This window comes from Sparus aurata, chromosome 1, assembly GCF_900880675.1.
Source record: "Sparus aurata chromosome 1, fSpaAur1.1, whole genome shotgun sequence".
Taxonomy (NCBI): Eukaryota; Metazoa; Chordata; class Actinopteri; order Spariformes; family Sparidae; genus Sparus; species Sparus aurata.
Genome location: NC_044187.1, coordinates 21527122 through 21547390, shown reverse-complemented (window position 1 = coordinate 21547390; position 20269 = coordinate 21527122). Strand labels below are relative to the sequence as shown.

At 40.1% G+C, this 20269-nt stretch overlaps 1 protein-coding gene across 9 annotated transcripts in view; it reads left to right on the top strand.

Annotated features, from left to right (window-relative positions):
* The window catches only part of grin2bb (glutamate receptor, ionotropic, N-methyl D-aspartate 2B, genome duplicate b), a 117783-nt gene that overhangs the window by 6435 nt on the left and 91079 nt on the right, over positions 1-20269 (top strand). For all 9 annotated transcript variants that reach the window (XM_030413640.1, XM_030413631.1, XM_030413624.1 and 6 more), the window contains 2 exons: positions 2018-2188; positions 2639-2866. In XM_030413640.1, coding sequence (XP_030269500.1) covers positions 2858-2866 — 9 coding nt within the window. In that variant the 5' untranslated portion in view covers positions 2018-2188; positions 2639-2857. The remainder of the gene's footprint in view (positions 1-2017; positions 2189-2638; positions 2867-20269) is intronic.

Here is a 20269-nt window from a genome sequence, read left to right as displayed (position 1 = left end):
TATATATATATATATATATATATATATATATATATATATATATATATATATATATATATATATATATATATATATATATAATTAAACAAAGCTTTATTTAGTGGTTTGATGCCACAGTTTATTTAAGGATATACTGTGTTATTCAGTGTGAGTCAAGCTATCAGTGTCATTTTAATACTACTATGAGACTCAGAGATAATTAGACTTTGAACGAGTCAGACTCAGAGAGATGGATTTTTGTAAATAAAATTTGTTGAATGAATAATTCATTCCACTGCCAGACAGGATTACAATTCTACACATGCAGATATCCTCTGACAAATTTTCCTAAGGCTAAATTGTGTATACCTACATATCCGGCGTCCTCAAAATACACAAACACACATACAGATATATCCCTGTGAGCACATACACACTAAAATGACAAGTCCTTTGATCTAAGACAAACATATGCATTATTAGATGCAGCTAATAACAGTTACTTTGTTCATTGATTAATTTGTCCATTATTTTCTTAGTGAATCAATTTCAATTATTTTGGATTTTTTGCTGTCAGAAAAAATGAGAATAATCTATTATCATTGAGTAATTGATTAATTGTTGTTGTTGTTTGTCTCAAAGTTTTCACTCCATTAGAGATTTTGACGACATTGAAGCAATTTTCACTCACCACAGAAAAGTCCTCAAATATTTAACAACATAGCAAATATTGAGTTGCATGATTGTTCTCCTTCTTTTTAAATTATGATATCCCCTGATACTGAAGCAGCATTAGATTTAAAGTAAATCATCAGGAAAGCTGTTTTTTCACATCAGATTAAAGCAGGGGTGTAAACATTTTATCCTTGGTGTTTTCAAAGGAATCTCATTAACACCTTAATATCTATGTCAGCCTACAATCAATAAAACCATAGCATTGATAAAAATACATCAATCAAACCTGCATTAGCTTAAAAGAATCTTGTAAATGTGACCAAACACAAACCAATACACTAGAATGGCAATCAGCAGAGTGCATACCTCCACCAAGGCCCTACAGTTCACTTTAATCCAATCAATCCTAATTGAATATCAAATAAAACATGTCTAACTGCTTGATGATACTCAAATTATACTCACTCATAGATACCAGCCACATAAATACACCTGATTTTAATTAAGGAAAGTGTTAAAAAATACCATATCTCATATTGTTAAAGAAAGTGAGAGACAATTCCTGGATCTGCCCCTTCATCTGGATCCGCAACAAAAGTGAATGGGGTCTATTCTGGACCCATCCTCCATCGACGTTTTGTGGAAATCGGCTCAGTAGTGTTTCTGTAATCCTGCTGACAAACCAACTTACAAACAAACAAACGGCCAAATTGACTCAGGCGAAAACATAACCTCCTCGGTGGAGGTAATGATAAACAGATAAACATTTGTAGTGGACGATAGGAATAAAATCTGCCATCACAGTGTGTGTGATTTTAAATTGCGATATTAATAGAGTAAATTGTTGGGAAAAATCAACATTGAAACATTTTGGGCAAGTCTAGCAAATTAACCATAACATTAATGCAGCAAAAGCCAATCAATCCAATAAATAAGCCTTGAAACTGTTGAATTGCAACAAGTGCCCTAATGTCGTGAGATATATTGAGGAGGAGATACCTCAATTCAAACAGTAAAAAAAAATCATATCAGGATATCACGTTGGGACCCATTTATAAACGCTCTGTGACCCACTTAGAGTAAGCAGCCATAGTTTAAGAAACACTGGAGCGAAGGAAGTATAAAACAAAAGTGCTGTGAGCATCCTCCATGAAGAAAATCACACAGTGATATTACTAGGCAACAACGTTCAACACATTCAGATTGCAGTGAAAGGGGGCATGTAGACACAGCGGCTTGACTGAGTTAAGCCTTGACCTCAGAGGCAATTGACTTGTGTACACACTGGCATTCAGCCTTCACCAACAACACGGCCATCCACAGCCGCACTTGGCCATCTGACTTCTCTTCTTCTTCCCTTCAGACTGAGAAAGAGAGGAGCGCAGAGCGGGCTGGCAAACTGGTGATCATGACTGACTGAAATAAGCAAAGGCAAGGAGGTGAAAGAAAGCACAAGAAGAAGGAAGGGGAGGGAAGAAGAAGAAGAAGAAGAAGAAGAAGAAGAAGAAGAAGAAGAAGAAGAAAAAGAAGAGGAGTACGTACACAAGCACGCACACACACACACTCACACACACACACACACACACACACAGAGCGCTGCTCATCTCCTCATCTCCAAGGCAACTGTGTTCACACACTTGCAGACTTCTGGGAGGAGACCTCAGCGAGCCGTATCACCAGCGTTGGATGAGAATCGGATGGAAAGAGACAACTGAAGGAACGTCCCCCCCATCAATCGTCATCTTTTAGTTTATTTTATTGAGTTCACGCTGACATTTTGAGTCAGTGAACTTTTAAATTCCTCCAATGTCTCAGTCAAATGCAAATTTAAGCCAGGTTAGGTCTGCTTCCCTGCAGACCTAACCTCCTATGTCCTTTTTTTTTGTTTTTCTAAGCAATCCACTGCACTCAGTCTTCATATTTGCACTAAAATAATTTTAATGAATGATTTAATGCTAATTATTGTACATTTTGTACATATTAGAAACAGTTGTCCTCCCCCACTCTGATAACGCCCCATCATCGCCCACCTGCAACCCCGTCCAACCTGAGACCCTTCGCCCTGTGAGACCCACACCGAGTCTTCTGTGCGTGACTTCATCTGTCTACCATCCCTTCATCCGAGGCTATGAGAGGAGGAGTCGAATCCCAGATCACTCCATCATGCCAGTTCTGAAGAGCAGAGTGGAGATCCGGGCTGGCAATGTTCAAGGTAGGCCAGTGATTCAAGTAATTGTTTTGTGTGTGTGTGTGTGTGTGTGTGTGTGTGTGTGTGTGTGTGTGTGTGTTTGTGTGTGTGTGCGCGTGTCTGTGAGCATTCCCTGAAACTTTTCACCCAAAGAATTCCACTCCCTGTTCACTTGCTGAGTTAAATATCAGGTGACTCTTTGCTTCATAACAAATCTTAATATTGACAATCAATAGACTATCTGTTTGATAAATCAATAAATTGTTCAGTCTGTAAAATCTCAGAAAATAGTGGAAAATGTCTGTCATGTTTGCCAAGAGTCCAAGGCTTTATCTTCGGATTGCTTGTCCAAAATCCAAATATATCTGGGTTAAAATGCAGAGGTGGGAAGTAACAAAGTACAAATACTTATTATGCTTCCCTACTTTTTAACAAAAATGCCTGTGCTTTATACTCCTTACATTGTCAAAACATACTTATTTTTTCATTTTTCATGTATTTGAGGGGAATTATCGATTGTTATGTTGTTTTGTGACGTTGTGTCATTGAATGGGGAGAAAAGGTGTGTGTCTCGTTTCTGCAGAGACCCTGTAGCCTTCTGCTTGGATTTTCTTCAGTTTGTCAAGTTTTTGCTGCGCTTGAGATGCGTTATCCAAAATGTCCGTTTCTGATATCCTGGGAATGAGACATAACAATCAACTCTTGTACGTTTGTGAATAGCTTGGACAAATCGATGCTACCTTTATGATGTTAATTATATTAATATGACCTGATGTCCAGTTAGCTTTGTGGGATACTTTTTACTTTTATTTCCGAGCCTGTACTTTCATACTTTGACGAGAGTAAAAAAAAAGTTGAATTGATACTTCCACTTTTATCAAAGTCTTTCTCTACACAAGTATTTGTACTTCTACTTGAGTAAACAAGAACATGTGTACTTCGCTGTGTGCAACTATACAGTAATTTTCTGACAAATGACTAATTGACTCATCAATAATCATCCCAGCTGCAGTGTATCTAAAGTAATTTCCTGCGTTGAGTCACCGCTGTAATTGTTAATATGCGACAGCGGTGAGTGTTTTGTTTCCTGTATTGTCCATTAATTAAACCGCAGAATTTTTTTCACATTTTCATGATAATTTCATGTCATGTAAAATGTCAGAGGAATCGGGACTAATGGGTCGAAACACATATACAGATGTTTCATGGTGGAGATTAGATAATGCAGCATTGTGTATTTTTTGGTGACACATCTGGTGCTTCTTGAGTTAATAGACTCAAGGATGAGCCTTATGGTTTGTTTTGGTCAAATTAAGGAATCACTGGGCCTCTTTTGTCTTGAAATGTAAAAAGTAAGCAGCAGTTCACTGGGCTGTACAATTTTGTGACAGCGACCCAGCACATCACTTCATAATAATGTATTATGGAAATTAGCTCTGAACAAAATGATAGAGAGAAATCTTCCAAGAATCTGTATGTGGTATGTTTTTTAGTCCTTTTTCAAAGATGGTAGAAATAATAAGTATTGCCAATAAGATGACAAATAAAGCTCATCTTTAAGTTTAAATGAATGTGTAAAAGCCTGCGGTTATGATTTCAGTTTGAGTGAGACCAGCAGAGGAAATAGAGGGACAAGAGGATGAAGGGAAAAAACATTCATAGCGCAAAAGACAAATTGTCTTTTTTCGTCACACATTCTCGCTCACTGTGCTTTGTGAGGGACCCCAGTGTTGAGATAAGGGATAACGAGGCACTAGCTTCAATAAGCCCATCAAAACGCAGAGTTGTGCTGCTTCACAAGGGAAAACAGGTCTAGACAATAGCAACCGTGTAAAGCGAGAGAGAGGGGAAACTGGAGCTTATTTTATTGCTGAGCTTGTGGTCCTTTCAACAGCCGCTCACGAGTTTGACTGATAAAAGGCACATTTAAAAGTTTGAGGGGCGTGTAAAGATAATGGAATGACTTGTCAGAGAGGCTGTGTGACAAAAAGTACTTGGGAGGAGATAAAGCAAAAATCAGCTCAAGAGGAGAACGCACTCGTGACATTCATGAGCACAAAATGAACTTCTAGACCAGCGGAAAGCGTGTTTGAACTTTTACAGTAATTTTTTTCTGCGTGTGAACAGTTTTTTTGCAACAGAAAATGTGCAAAAATCCTTCTGCGTTCTGTCTCAGCGTCTGGCTGCTGCCAATGGATTCAGTCCAGGATTCGTCTCTTGGTGGCATTGCGGATTAGATTCTTGGATGGATTTTTGTGTCTTTTCCTTTTTTTTTTAACTTTGGGTGAGACTAGTTAATGCTCACAAATCTGAGCTTTTCCACATTTTCATCGACCGACGCAGGTTCTGATGTAACTGTCTAATTATGATGTCGAAGCGTGACTTGGGTGAGGTGTGTGACTTGTGGTTATGTCCCTCCCTCTCACAACACAACAGCACAGGACGTCAGAGACTGACCCACTCTTTCTTCTCCTTACTCACATACATATGCTGCACAGACACTGCATTCCTCATTGCAATATTTCAATCAAACTTCATCTTCCGTCTCAAAAGTTGGGTATTGGCTGACACTGCAGGCTTGAAATGGCTGCATGTGAACTGTGTTTCTAGGTCAGATCTCTCATCAAAAAACAAAAACAAAGGGGAGAGAACGTGACGGAGAGTATGCAAGGGGTTAAGGCGTGGCAGACAGAAAAAGAGACAGGCAAAGATCCAGGCGCAGGCGGTAAATCCAGAGGGAGCGTCACTGACAGTGGATGAAGGAGGCAGCTTTGTAGACAGATGTATCTCTGAGTGCGTAAGCAACAAGGCCTAGGAGGGGCGTGTTGTTGCGGCGTCATGATGCCTCATGTCTTTGGAGAGTGGGTTGGGTAGAGGGGATTATGGGATCCGAGCGTCGGCTCTCTTGTCAGGCGGGCGGTGCGGTCCCTGTTTTGATCGGTGGACCGTGAACAGAGTGGCGGCAATGAAGTGTCGTGAATATATGGGCGTCGAAGATGTTGACACTCACATCAGACAGCCGGCTGAGTCAGTTTTGGATACGAGCCTCGTGTGACCAGCTTTACAAATGTTGATTGAGTCGTTGAAGGATTACAGGTGCTGAGCAGCCTGGTGTTTATTGTTTACTCAGAGCCAGAGAGAGCGAGGGAGAGGGAGAGAGAGAGAGAGAGAGAGAGGGAGAGAGTGCAAAGTAGTTACACAATGCCTCAGAAATACCTCTGTCATCCATGCATTTTCAGATTTTCCCAAGAAATGATCCACACAGCACAATAATAAAAAGAATATATTACTGACTCAGTTTAATGCAATCTCAAGGCTCAAACAGGCTTCTCAAGACTGCACGTAGCCATAGGCGAAGGGCACAGCAGTCATTCATGTGGTCCTTTCTTTTATACTTGTATATACCACTTGAGAAATGCTTATATTTTTTATTTTTATGTTTCAAACCTGCCTCCTGATAGGCGAAGGATCTACCATTTAGCTTGCTTGATGTGCAGATCTCCAGAACATATTGTGTAGTACAAAAGCCCTGCAAGAACACAGCTATTCATGAATCTTTTGTTAAGATTTGGTTTAATCTGTTTTAAAGGAGTGTTTCTAATATGTTGTCCATCCTGTTTATATTAATGAAGGCAGACTAAGAAGAAACACCTGTAAGCAAATCAATACAACAGCAACACAAACTGCAGATTTCAAAAGGATAAAAAAAACATTAAAACCCAAAAAATTAAAATAAAATGAATTAGACAGCCCAAATGGGATTAGTCTGAATTAACTGAGATGCAAGTCATTTCGTTTAATATTAAACTATTTTGTAAAATTAATGTTTCTCTGCTCAATCTAACATCAGATATCAAGCTAACGTAAGCAGCCTCACAATTATGTTGTCAAATCCAGAATGCTTTTTCACACACACACACACACACACACACACACTCACACACACACACACACACACACGCACAGATATTTTTTTGTCATTATATAACAGAGTGTTGTATAATGAAATGAAAGTTCTTAGACTCCTTCATGCTACACAAAACACAGAACATATATACAGTTAGGTTTTTTTTTACAAATATACAAGAATAGGATATATCTTTCGAATTTTTGCGTCAGGATGTATGTAAACAGAAGCAACAATCTGGTGATGATACTCTGGTCAGCTCCTTCTCATCAAAGGAAAAAAAAAAACAAGCAACTAATTACTCATGAGAATTATTGGCAGATTGCTCTCAGTTTTCTCCATTTTGTGTTTTAAAATGAGAGCAATAATAGCCTTGTTTACTGAAGGCAACAGGACATGCAATGTTTCAGGTGGACAGTGCATTTTTCAGATTTTAATGTTAATTTTCCTGCAGACAGACAGTATTTTACAAACTAGATTTTTACATACCAACCTGTTTTTCTTAGAGACAGAAACTCAAGATGCCTCTTCTACCTCTCCTCCTCTATACCAAGTCATGTGTGACTGTGAAAGAAGGAGGGAGTGCTAAGAATAGAGAAAAGGGGGCCCAACACTGTGATGCCGCCTCTACCCAAGTTGCTCAGCTTCGAGGTGTGCCGTTCTGATATTGAAGTAAGCAGGCTCTCAACCATTTTTACTGATATCTGTTTGTGCAGGCTGTGCTTACACTGAACACAGTACAAACTGTATCGCTATATAAGTCCTTTCAATTTTCTTTGAGATGTCAGATGCAGGAATGGATTTTCGGATCCGTCTTTCACTCGGCATATGTTCTCTAATAACATGATCATGATGTCTGGGCTGGCACATGCAGACATTTCGTCAGAAACTGTCACTTTTCATGTCATGCCAGAGGGAGGCTTTTTGAAGCTCTTCCACTGACAGTCAGGGAAGAGAGTCACGTTTATTCATATAGTTTTGTTTTTCTGCGGGGGATAGAACAGAGGGCGAGATCTACGGGCTGAGAGAAGGTTCGAAGTGCAGAGATGAGAGGAGCCGATGGAGGGTTTGATAGCTGAACGAGATTGAGTGATATTTGATGATAGTGTTCTCAGAAAGTGCTCAAAAAACAGACATCAGGAATCAAAATAAATCACGTCACGCAGATGGCTCTGCTAAGAGGGTATGATATGATGATAATTATGTTTTCAAAGAGGGAGCGAGAAATGATTAAAGAAAGATGAGGAGCACACATATATGATTGAATCAGGAGGAGAAATGGGTCCCATCAACAGTTTGTGTCTCATGTGAACACTTATAATGGTATAATACCTGTTGCAAGTAAGGAACATAAATATAAAAATAATTCATTTCCATCTTTCACAATTATAAAAGCAATCAAAAATCTGATTTTCTGCACTGCTTCCTTTGTTGTCTTGATGATATTTCACAACTTTTTAGCAGTGCTGTTAGCAGGTGGTAGCTATTTGACACCTCCAGTGGCTGTGTTTGCTAACCTGCTCCAGGTGTAAATGAATCTGTCACCGTTTGACCCTCTGTAGGGGGAACCTGTCAATTCATTAGCCGTGACACGACTCTGCAGAGGTGAGGAGGAAATTGCCCCTCCACATATACAGACTGAAACATGAAGGATCAACACAAGCTCAGTAGGGAAGACCTGCAGTTGTCGGGTGTCTATTTATTTTTTTTCTCTTTTTTTTTCCTATATTTACCAGATGATCAGTGACACAGAGGCGAGGCCGAAAGGTAGAGCAATCTGCTCAGGGGGTAAATTGGAAGGTGACGCAAGTGGGAAATAGGACATGTGTCTGGGGCTCTGTGGCCACATTTAGGCCTAAGTGGAAGGGAGTGTGTTGACTTATATTACTCAGATTTATTTGTGTTGGATAAGGCCTGTGTGATTAGAGCTTGAAGTGAATGTTCCAGGTTCATGTTGGATGAAGAGCTTTTGATGATCATTTAAGTCATTTTTCAAGCAAACATGCCCATTATTAGTTCCAGGGTCTCCATGTTGGTCTTGAATACAGGTCTGTGGGTTTTTATAAACCCTTGATTGGACAAAACCAAAAATTTGATGATGTTACACAAGCTTTGGAGAATTATGAAATACGATTTCTGACATTTTCGACTGTTGTCATTTGATATTGAGAACATAACCTCCAGATCAATCTGTAATGAAATGATTGTCTGTTGCAGCCTTTGTCAGATTGATTTGTCAATTCATGTTTAATGTTTTAAGCAAAGAGTGCATGCATATTAAACTGTAATCAAATGTTACACTCCTTGAAAGATCCAGTAGGTGAAACAAACACAAAACTACAATATAGTTCTGAAGTAGATTGACATCTTGCTGGATATGTTCATTGGACTTAAATAAAGGTAAAGATAAGATTGCAAACCTCCAGTCTTGACATACACTACATTGGCCACCTGTAAAATTTAATACAATCCAATAGGGCTGGGCGATTATGCTAAAAATAATAATCACGATTATTTTGATTGATATTGAAATCACGATTAATAAACACGATTATTCACTGATTTCCCAAAAAATATTTATTGAGCCACCAAAACTCAATTTTAAATATAACTTTTAGAAAAACAACCAGATAGATTAGTAACAAGTAAAAAAGTAAATGATAATAATATTTGTATGTTTGCGTGATGGCAACACGTACCGCTTGTCCAAAGTCTTGACCAGTGTCTTGAAGTCTGGGTTGCTAACTGTACTGATAGGGCACATGTCCTTAGCTAGCATGAACGTCACAGCCTCCGTTATCTCTCACTGTCGCCGGGAGCCGGTGGGATATGGACCGGCATTGTAAAGAGTGTCCTCAATGGAGGACTGTGTTGTGGTGGCGGTGGCTGTGACTGAAGTTGACGCTCCTGCACTTTTTTGGGTCTTTTGCTCCTTCAATACTTTGTCATAGACCACTTTATGGTTCAATAAATGTGTTGTGTTGCCCTGGGGTGCAGACACGACGGTGTGACAGACTTTGCAAACAATCTCCTTCTGCTCCACATCTGACGATTTGAAGCGAAAATGTCTCCAAATGACCGAAGTTGTCCTACCTTTCTTTTCAACTAAAGCTAAAGCTTTTCTGCCATGTTGTCAATCGCTCGTTCCACAATTGATCCACACACTCACTGCTGCAGCTGCAGGCGACACAGGTGCGTTCACTGTGCTTTTACAGCGCAGTAATTTGCATACACGACGCGCGGCGGCACATTAAGCGTTTTTCTTCGATTACAGTGTTTTCATGATCGTGAGAAGCCAAAATCGAAATCGTGATCAAAATTCGATTAATCGCCCAGCCCTACAATCCAATACAACAGCTCGGCCATACATTCATCCTTTACAGAGATAATGTTATTCAGTTTAGTTGACACTTTTTTTACTGTATGTTCAATGTTCATTGTAGGTTGCAGTGTTCAACTGGACAAAACTTGCTGTTTCAAACTTTTATCACCTTTCTTTTAACCTTTTAATGACAAAAATTCAGCAGGTCACAAATTCAAGGCCAATGAAGGCATGACTAAACACATTTGCCATGAAGATACAGACATTAAGCTATGCACGAAAGTGGAAGAAAAATAGAAAGGTGTGGTAATGATTAATAATTAGTGCTCAGCAAGCAACATTACTCGTCACACCTCTGAAATCCCTACGCATGAGCGCTAATGTGGAAGGATACAGAGAGTTAAGTTTCGTTCTTATCGAAAGTAAACCTCTCGTCCAGCCGCCGCTCGCAGATCGGCTGTTGCCCAGTTACGCTAATGCGTAGGGATACAGAGGTTCTGTGGTTGAGAAAATGTAGTGCCAAAAGAAAGCGCGGTCTGACAGTGATGTAAAGCATTGTGAATTTTACCTATACAACGTACACTTGAACTGTACATTTTTTTTAGGTGAGTCTTGTTTTAGGTGGTTAATTTCGCTTTTTTGCTGAACCCCGTTCACTGCAGTACAAAGCTGAGCCTCTGGGCTGGAGCGGCTCTCTACTTCTCCAAACTGAGGCTGCGCTGATCGGTGATTATGGTAGGAAACAGATCGACTATAGATATGTACTTTATATGACCCCACTTCAAAAAAACCGAACTATCCCTTTAAGCTGCTAAAATAAAAGTGCTGGCATCCTCCCTGAAGTGGGTGAGTAAGCTCAACCGTGCGGGTTTAAAAAGAAATAAAGTTATTTCAAATGCATTTGAAATCTCAAGGCTACCAAACTTTGATTGCGAGGGCCAGTTTATGGACCCATCTACTTCAGTTGCTCAGGACAATGCTGCAGTGGGGTTTTGCTGTGTTGCTCCAGAAATGTTTTGTGGACTACAATCCTCTACCCGACATTCCAACAGCATGAAGGTTAATAAATAATGACTGTACTTTTATTTTGCGTGAACTTATTATTTAAGTGTCTTTGCACACCCATTTAAACTGGGCCCAGAGGGGTTGACTGACATGTCATTAGATTATTTAGACCTTTTCTTTTATATGTATTATCAGTATATAACTGTCTTGATATATTATTTGCATTACACTTAAATAAATTGAACATTTGACATGGCACTGGTACAGAGGGTTTGCTTGCGGGCAGTGTAGCTACAGGTTCAGGCAGAGGTGGAAGGATGCTGCGTGTGGGAATACAGAGGTCTTGGGCCGGTGTGAGGCCTCAGGTAATTAGAGGAATTATAAAACAGACAAGTGGATTGTGGGTCGTTCATTACAAGTAGTCTCTTGAGTCTTAGGCGCCATAGGCTTGCTATTGAAACCTCAAGAGAGCTGTAGCTGTTGAATGCTCAGATTTTGCCACCGGTAAAGTAGTGAATACCAAACTGACTTGGAATGTGGACAGAATACTCAGCATTTTGTTGCAGCTTTTCAGAAGGACGTGTTAAAGAAAACCAAAGAAAATACACTCTGGGCTGAGGCTGAAAAAAGTGTGTGACTGGGTCTTATAAACCGTGCTGCTTCAGATAAAAAGAGGCAACATATTGCATCAGACTGAGTTATTATACCCTTTAGAAAAGAAAAAGAAAGGCTAGAATTCAATAGTATCTGGTGCAGCCTCTTGTGACATATTGTACACATTTCAGTGACATGGTGTAGCTCTACATGTTCTGTGGAGCTCTGAAGCAGTGGTGGCCCTGAGCCTCTGAGGCTGTAAAGACACTTGTATTGCTGCAGAGAGGGAGCCGTCACTTTGCTGCTGAATTAAGTCCAGAGCAGGAGATATAACCTCAGTGGAATAAATGGCTTCAATGAGGTAATGAAGACTTCAGGGAATAGATGGATAAATGAACATTGTGTTTTCTTCATCCCTGTGCCTCTGAGCGCGTATATTTTGTTGTGTATATATGTGTGCTTACGTATTACACTGGTGTGGTCGGGTCTATGTGTCTGCGCTAGTGGTTTTATGTGTTTGTGTGTGCACTCTATCTCTATCAGTTTATTTGCCTCTGATAAAGACACCATATAATGTTATTTAGAGAGCTGAAGGAGCCTCAGTATGACAGTAGAGATCCGAAGTGCATCTCATTATAAGTGCAATTAGCAGAGAGAGGATTCTTGACCAGACAGAAGCACACTTAATGAAACACCCAAGACCCTCTTCAATAAACTAGTGATTTTTTTCAGCAATTCTGCTCCTTCAAGATGGTCGTGAGGTGACACATTATTCAATAAAGAACATTGTATTAGAAGATTACTCTAACAGTCCAATTACACTACACTAAATGCACACTGTTGGTCACTCTCCCTTTGTGTTTTAATACAGTATTTTTTTTTCTTTTGCCTACATTGCTTTGTTAATAAATCTACAACAGTGTCTCCATCTTCCTCTTTTTCTCTCATCCCACTCACTGTTACTAAATAAGATATCGTTAAAGCGTCCAAAAGAATCAGCATGTTTTCAAGTCTTATGAAATTCTATATTTTTCTCACTGTCAACAAATCTGATGAAAAAAAACAAAACCAACATTGAATTGCTCCAAGTATTGTCTGTCTCACCAAAGCCTGATATAGTTTGTTCTTCTGCGCCATAGACGTCCATTCTATAAAAAAAAAAAAAAAAAAAAAAAACATTGCCACACTGTTGCAGTGGGTGACATGTTCCTCCACTGTAGTTTATTTCTAGTCATTCTCAAAAAAAAACATCCTATTGCTGTAAATACATACCGGGCCAAATGCGTATTAATCCACAGCTGAAAATAGTCCCCGTTAAACACTTTATATGAGACTGTTTGCTAAAAACTTTAGTGTCCATCTGTTTGGGAAATTATGGAGCACTTACGTATGAGCTATTTTTAAGCTGTTCAGTGGGAACGAAAATGGGCTCAGTGCTAAGAGCCACGGACAGGGTAGAGAAGATGGAAAGTACGAAGCAACGAACTAATGGTACACAGGGGCGTTTTTGGACGCTAGGGCTCGAGCTGCTTCTCAGCTTTGCACACTTGACTAAGACTGCGGTCAGACATACGTGAATGCAGGTGGATGGAAATCGGCTGCCAGGGCTGCTTATGGGCAGTGCAGGATGTGAGGCACATGGAACTCAGTTTGCTGGTTTGTATTCCGTTTTTCGGGTCAAGCACTCACACGTCTTTACTATTGGTTGTGACTGGAGTTTCGCCAGTCAAGGTTCAATAAGGTTGAACTTGAAGTCGAGATTTGCTTCACAACTGGATGAAAATGTTATTTTTTTGCCATTTTGCTAGCATGGAACGGGAGTGAACAGGAGGCGAATGGTGGTGTCACGTATATTTTACTAAGACAGGCCCTTTGACACACACACATACTGACTGCGCCTGATTGGACGAATGGTAGTTGTAGGCTACAGCTTCGGGATTTTGGAATCTTTCTCTTAAAAATTATGAAAATAGTACACTGAAGTATGTGTCTAAAGACATTTTGGCAGTTGCTAAATCTGTCTTCATTTTAACTTCACAATGGTTATCATTTACAGATTATAAATCCCAGAGGCAGTGAGTCGACCCCAATTTGCATAAAGTAGCCTAAACCTCAACTTTATGCAAATGAGGACCGGGCACCACAACACAACTGTCTCTCGAAACGCAACGTGATTCTACCAGAAGGTTTTGCACGGCTGCTTACATAGGAATGATGGATCCTGTAGTCACATGTCATAAGGCCTTGAATAAAAGAAGCTCCATGATAAATTAGCAGCACAGCTGGGTGACAACTCACAGTGATACGGCCAAAAAAACACACGGCCGTGTCTCATATATTTGTTGGACTAATGGACAAAGCATTATCCTATATAAAGACAGTTTACCTGTTTACTACAAATTTTCCCAATGGTGATCAATAAAGGAAAATGTTATCTTATCCTATCTTACTGTTAGTACGGAGTCATTTAGTTTTTTGTCAAGTGTGAGTTTTAGTTGAAACACATATTGCTGTACCTTTTGTTGTTTTAAAACAGAACTGTTTTTGAAAAAATACGTCATAAAATAGAAAAATCTAACATCCTTGCTTTAAGATGTCACTTGACTTCATATTTAAAGTTCTCGTAGCCACATTTTCTTGTTTTTGGACCGTGGCAGTGTAGTGGAGAGTGTTGCAGCAAAAATCAACTCATAGTGACAATGAGTGAATTGAATAATTACAGAGGATGTAAATAGACCTTGTGTTGGCTTCCATCACCCCTTCAGAAGAGTCATTATAGCTGCATGATGTCTTGATTACCTGACTGAACACAAAAATGTCACACAGCTCTGACTAACAGATCACAATGAATGTTGTTCACCAAAAACAATACTGGTAGATTTGGTGAAGGTGATTCGAAGCTTTGTTATTTCTTCAGACTGTCTGCTCACCAGCAATATGTTTGTATTCTTTATTAAACTAGATGATGGGACACACACATTGTTCGCTAGATTCTGTTATTGTCGACAGTTGTATTTCAAAAATGAGGAAAAAGGTTATTAGATTGTATTTCTGGCCAGACTAAATCCCTTATTTTGTCACTTTTCTGCTCCTTTAAAGAAGGAACACAAATAGTTGTAGTCTAATACCCACAAGGCATTTATCAAAGGAAACATGTTAGGTAGATGTGTAAGACAACCACTCCGTAGTTAACACCCATTTTTTTGAATTATTGATGAAATACTGTAGTTGTGACAGCAAACAGAAATGTCACACATCGTCACCTGCTGTGGCATCTCTTCAGGGGATATCTAGGCCTTTAAATTAAAACATTCACACAGATTTTTCTGTTTAAAGGTTGTAAGATCGCCCTGTGCATAGATATTGTAGTAATATAAAATGCCTTTTATAGTTTGTTATAGCACACTGTTGTTTATTATAAGTTATTATTTATAACTCGTGTCTGATGCAGCATGCGCTTTAGTGGAGATGACAAAAGTACCACTCTTACCTGTAACTGACCACCCACTGAATGTAAATGGGCTCCCTAATAGATATGCCTGTCAGCTTATGTTATCCCCAATGCCTTTCAAGTGCTATACAACGCAGCCCACCACATCAAGTCTCTAGGGATATAGTGGAGCCTGATAACGATGGCCTACGTGTGTTTTAAATAGCATGGCAGATTCAGTTTGAATGTCTCAGGCTTCTGCAGTATACACACTATAGTCTGTAATCCTCAGCAATATGCAGGAAACACATCTGACCATTAAAGTCTGAACATAATAATTACTGTGACATTGGCTGATGAGCTGATTGAGGCTCACGGTTCATTGGCTTGATTGATCATGTGGAATCTTTATTGGCAGATTGGGATTCCATGAATGCGAGTGTGTGCAGCAATGCGTTTCAATCAGCTTCGGTTATTCTATTGGTGGCTTGTGTCATTTGACTGAGTGCTCTGATCAATGCTCTTTGTAAATGTTAAGTGTGCCTTCGTCTTATCGGCATGATCCAGCTCAGCCTTGAGCCGCCTGCTGTGCGCACATGAACCTGATGGTGTGTGTGGGGATATGTAAGGGCACACGTGTGTTTTCATGTTGGAAAAACAGAAGCCATATTTGCCATCAGGAGGGCTCAGGTGTCATCTGACCCAAACACTTGTTTGATCCACACCGCATACGTTCACACCATTTGCACAGGCAGCTCAGCGCTCATGCATGTGCATCTCCATCTCTGCACTTTATCACAGGTTAGTCACGTCTGCAGTAAATTACTGGATGCAAGCAATGCACACATGTGGTGGGTGTTTTGTGTAGCCGTTCATCGCCACTTATGCGTTTTTCCTTGTGCTGCATATGCCATTGTAATTGCTGTGTAAGTGCTGTAATGGGCAGACAAGGTCACATAAAATCATGTGTCAACTTCGTTGACGCAGTGTTTGATGATTTACTTGTCTATTATGCTGCGAGTATATGATCCACTCCTGACACCCTCCATTTAATTGTTATTAATTGGGGGAAGGTAATGACAGTAGAGATGTTGTTTGGAGGTCTGATTAGTCCAAATGTCACAGAAGCTCCTGCTCAGTGCGTTTGCTGGCTGGATGCTCCTTCCATCATGTTATTTCTGTTTATTTGCCTGTAGCCCTTTTGGAGATTAATTTTTAATGCGAGGTACACTAAAAGGCGGAGCACTAGATCATTTCTCTCTGCAGAAGTGCATTAACTTAACCTTATATGTGTCTTTGTGGGTGTGCGTGCTCACGTTTTTGTGTGAAGGCAACGTGCTATTTATTTTATGTTACAAGTGTTTTATTTTTGTCAGTGCGAGTTGGGCACAGCAATATGCGGCAGCTCAGATAAAAGTAAATTGTGTATTATTAGGAGACGGCACACGCTGCATGTAGCGCACTGCATGAATTAGTGTGAGTATGCGAGTTGTATGTATCTTCCTGTCCATCAGGGTGTTACGTGGAGGCATATTTGAATTGTTACTATGGAAACGGAGCACTGCTGTTATACAGAAAGGCATATCCGAATGGGTCTCTGTGTCTCTCTGTGCTCCCTCGTTTACCGTCACACTTCTTGTATAATTTTGGAAGATTCTTTTCCAATAGTTTCCCTCTGGCGGCTCCTCTCAGTACATTTATCAGCCCTTTTGCAGAATCTCCATCCTTTTATTTTTTCCTTGTTGACTGAAACCATCGCTTTCCTCCTTGCTCAGTTTTTCATTTTTGTTTTTCAGTTTTTCTAACCTCCTCCCCACCCTTGACTCTTCTTCCATCATCCTGTGCTAATCATGTCCTCTTTTCATCTTTCTCTCAGCTGTGTTGCCCTTCAACACCTCCCTCCCTCACTCACTCTCCCTCCCTTCCTCTCTCCTCTGGCTTTCTTATTGCTGTTCCTTCCTCCACCTCCATCTCTTTTGTGTATGTCTCTATTTATTCTCTCCCTCGCCCCACTCTTCTCTCTCCTCTTCTCTTCTCTCTGCTGCCTTCCTCCCACTCGTTTCCTCCACCTCCTCTCTCTCTCCCTCTCTCTCTCTCTCTCTCTCTCTCTCTCTCTCTCTCTTTCTATCTTTCTCTTTCTCTCTCTCTCTCTCTCTCTCTCTCTCTCTCTTTCTATCTTTCTCTTTCTCTCTCTCTCTCTCTCTCTCTATCGGCTCCAATGTGGCGCCCCCGTGGAGAATTCAGCTTGTTTACAATTAGCATGTGCACCTGCAATTAAGCCTGACAAACCTCTGGTAATTAGACCTTTTAGACAAACAGTTTTTTTGTGTGAGGATCACATTTCCTCCTCTTCTGATTCCCCACACTGTCCGGCCTCTTCTCTTTGTGCTCGCCTTATTTCACAGATTACTCCTGTCGCTGCTCTCTCCCTCTGTCAGATTTTAGTCCTTTTCACAACTTCTCTCTCTCTCTTTTCTTTTCTGTGGACTTCTTGTTTTTTGGTGCTGACTGGATTGGCTCCACAGCACACAGGGTGCTTGATAAATAAAACACTATAGAAGGTGTTGTGTGAGCGAACAAGCGGAGTCTTTTACTCTTGCCCTTCATTTATCCCACTCTAAAGTGCTCCTCTGTGCTTAATTTAGAATATGAGCATGAACATATACTCATTAAGATTCCTCGTCTTTATCTATGCAGAAAATAAGCCCAAATTTGCTCTCTCCATACTCTTGTATGTGCGTGCATGCGCTCACACACACCACCATTTTCACATCAGGCTATGACTAATTGTGTTTCTCCGAGCCTGTCACCTCCCTCTGCTTACATCTTTCACTCCGCCTCTCTCGTTCTCTCTCACTTTCTTTCTCCTCTCTCCCCCACCTCCATCATTTCTTCTCTATAGTCTACTCCATTGCTCTTTGTATGGCTGCTAATAGAGGAGCAGTAAATAACAGCAATAATAGTAAATAATAGGTCTGCAGTTAACTTCAAAGAGCAGTGAAGGGATCTCAGAGGGTTGGAGGGAGCAACAGAAAGAAAACAGGTTTGGAGGGTAAAGGGGAGAGAAAAAGAAATGAAAGCAGTGTGGGAGGGATGGAGAGACAGGGGGAGAGACGGAGAGACAAAAAGGAGAGAGAGAGAGAGAGAGAGAGAGAGAGAGAGAGAGAGAGACTCCATCGAGCCCAGTCTGAGTGTCTAATGGTCACTTAGCCTAGCAGCTAGTCTGTGAAGCTGTGAGGCTGTCAATCTGTCAAAATGCACCCCGTGCTGTCATGACTCTCTCAAAACAGACACACACACACACACACACACACACACAGCTTACTCTCTCTCTGCCTGTCTGTCTTTGATGTGTGCCACAGGGTTCCTCCTAGGAAGTCACAGCGTAGTATAATGGATGTGGCGTTGTCACTTGATGCTCTATGAGAGCTTACAGGCATCTCAGTGTGTGGTTGGATACGCAGCTATGTGGGTCACTTTCTTGGCAATTAAGGTGGTTGAGTCACCCGTACTTTTGTAATATCCTGACCAATACCAGAGTTTTGCAATTTATCTTTATTAGCACTATCCAAAACGTCGAGCCAGCAGAGATGATGCAATCACAAAATATTCTTCAGTTCGTTATATGTGCTCCACTCAGTGTGGATCCATCAGATGAGAAGAAATAAGGAAGACGGAAAAAGAAATGATAGAATTAATACATGAATATGCTCATGAACTTATATTAAGAAATATAACCTTGATTATCAATTTAGAGACTGATTCAACATAGTTCAACCATTTCATTTAGGCTTATTAATTTGCATTCTTCTGATTTCTGGTATTTGAAATGCCTCTGATACTGACTAAAATGCTGGATTTGGTATCAGCAATACCACAGAAACGGGTCACCACTACTTCCCAGAAGTGTACCGAATACCTGTACACAAGTATCCAATATGCATAAACGGCAAACAACTTGTGTTTGATAACATCCTAAGGAGGTTACTAGTATACAGTTTTTAAAAATAGTCATTATATATTGTATATATTTATTTTAATGCACTGCTATCAGATCGGTATGCGATATTGGCAAGAACGCACAGAGACAGCTACAGCAGCTCAGTCCATAGGGACTTGGCTTGGGGACTGGAGGTTTGCTAGTTCAAGATCCATTCATATCAGTCTATGTAGAGCGTGCACTGGTGACTTGAGAGGTGCCAGTTCACCGCCTGAGTACTGCTTTGGTTCAGTTGAACAAGCCAGTTGAATCCCTAACTGCTCCTGGCACCTCATAGGGGACAGTCTCCTCAACCCTGTCTCCATTTATGCATGTGTTCAGGTCCTGTTTTGGCTTATGTTTGTTTTTTGGGCCGGTGTGTGTAAAAGAAAGTGAAAAGTGAAAAGACTGAGTGAAAAGACTGAATTTCTCTGTAAAGATATTAATAAAGTTAATCTCCTTCATCATCTTCTAAACTAAACGCTGTAGGCTACTTGGTGCGTTTTAAATAATTGGAAAGGTAGCAGATGTTTTGTTTTTTATTATGCACTTATGCACTTGAAGCACTTTATCTCGTGGATCTTTGGTGTTGCTGCTAATCCCCCGACAGGTGCCAGTGTGTGCGTTTTTTTATGGCTAAAATTGTATTTTACGTAGAGTGTGTGGTTTCTTATCTGTGTTTGGGTTGCTCACCAAGACAATTCCACTCAATCATGTTGATTTGGCAACAAAGTATTGATTCTTGAATCTTGAATCTAATGTAGAAGCATATATATTTTTAATACAAAGGTTACCATGCACTTCACGTGTTATTTGACAGTTGCAGATGTATTTTTGCTGTCACTCAGACACAAATACTTAAACGATGCTCATCTCTCTTGCAGCAACAGCATTTGTCTCAATATTTTTCCAAATATTTTTTCAAATTGACAATGACCTGAAAAGTTCATTGATGTGCTCCATTTGTTATACATTATTTTCTAAACATTTTTTGACCAAATTTCTCAAGTTAGATGAAACTGCTGAGCATCTAACATGCTTGGAGGTGTGAAACATAGCCTTATATTCTAATGTTTGCACTGGATTTGTGAGGCAGATGAAATTGGCCTAGCAAAATGTTTTTGTTTACCATGAAATATCAGCTTCTTAATCATTTTGATGGTTTTAAACACATAACATTGTTATGACCT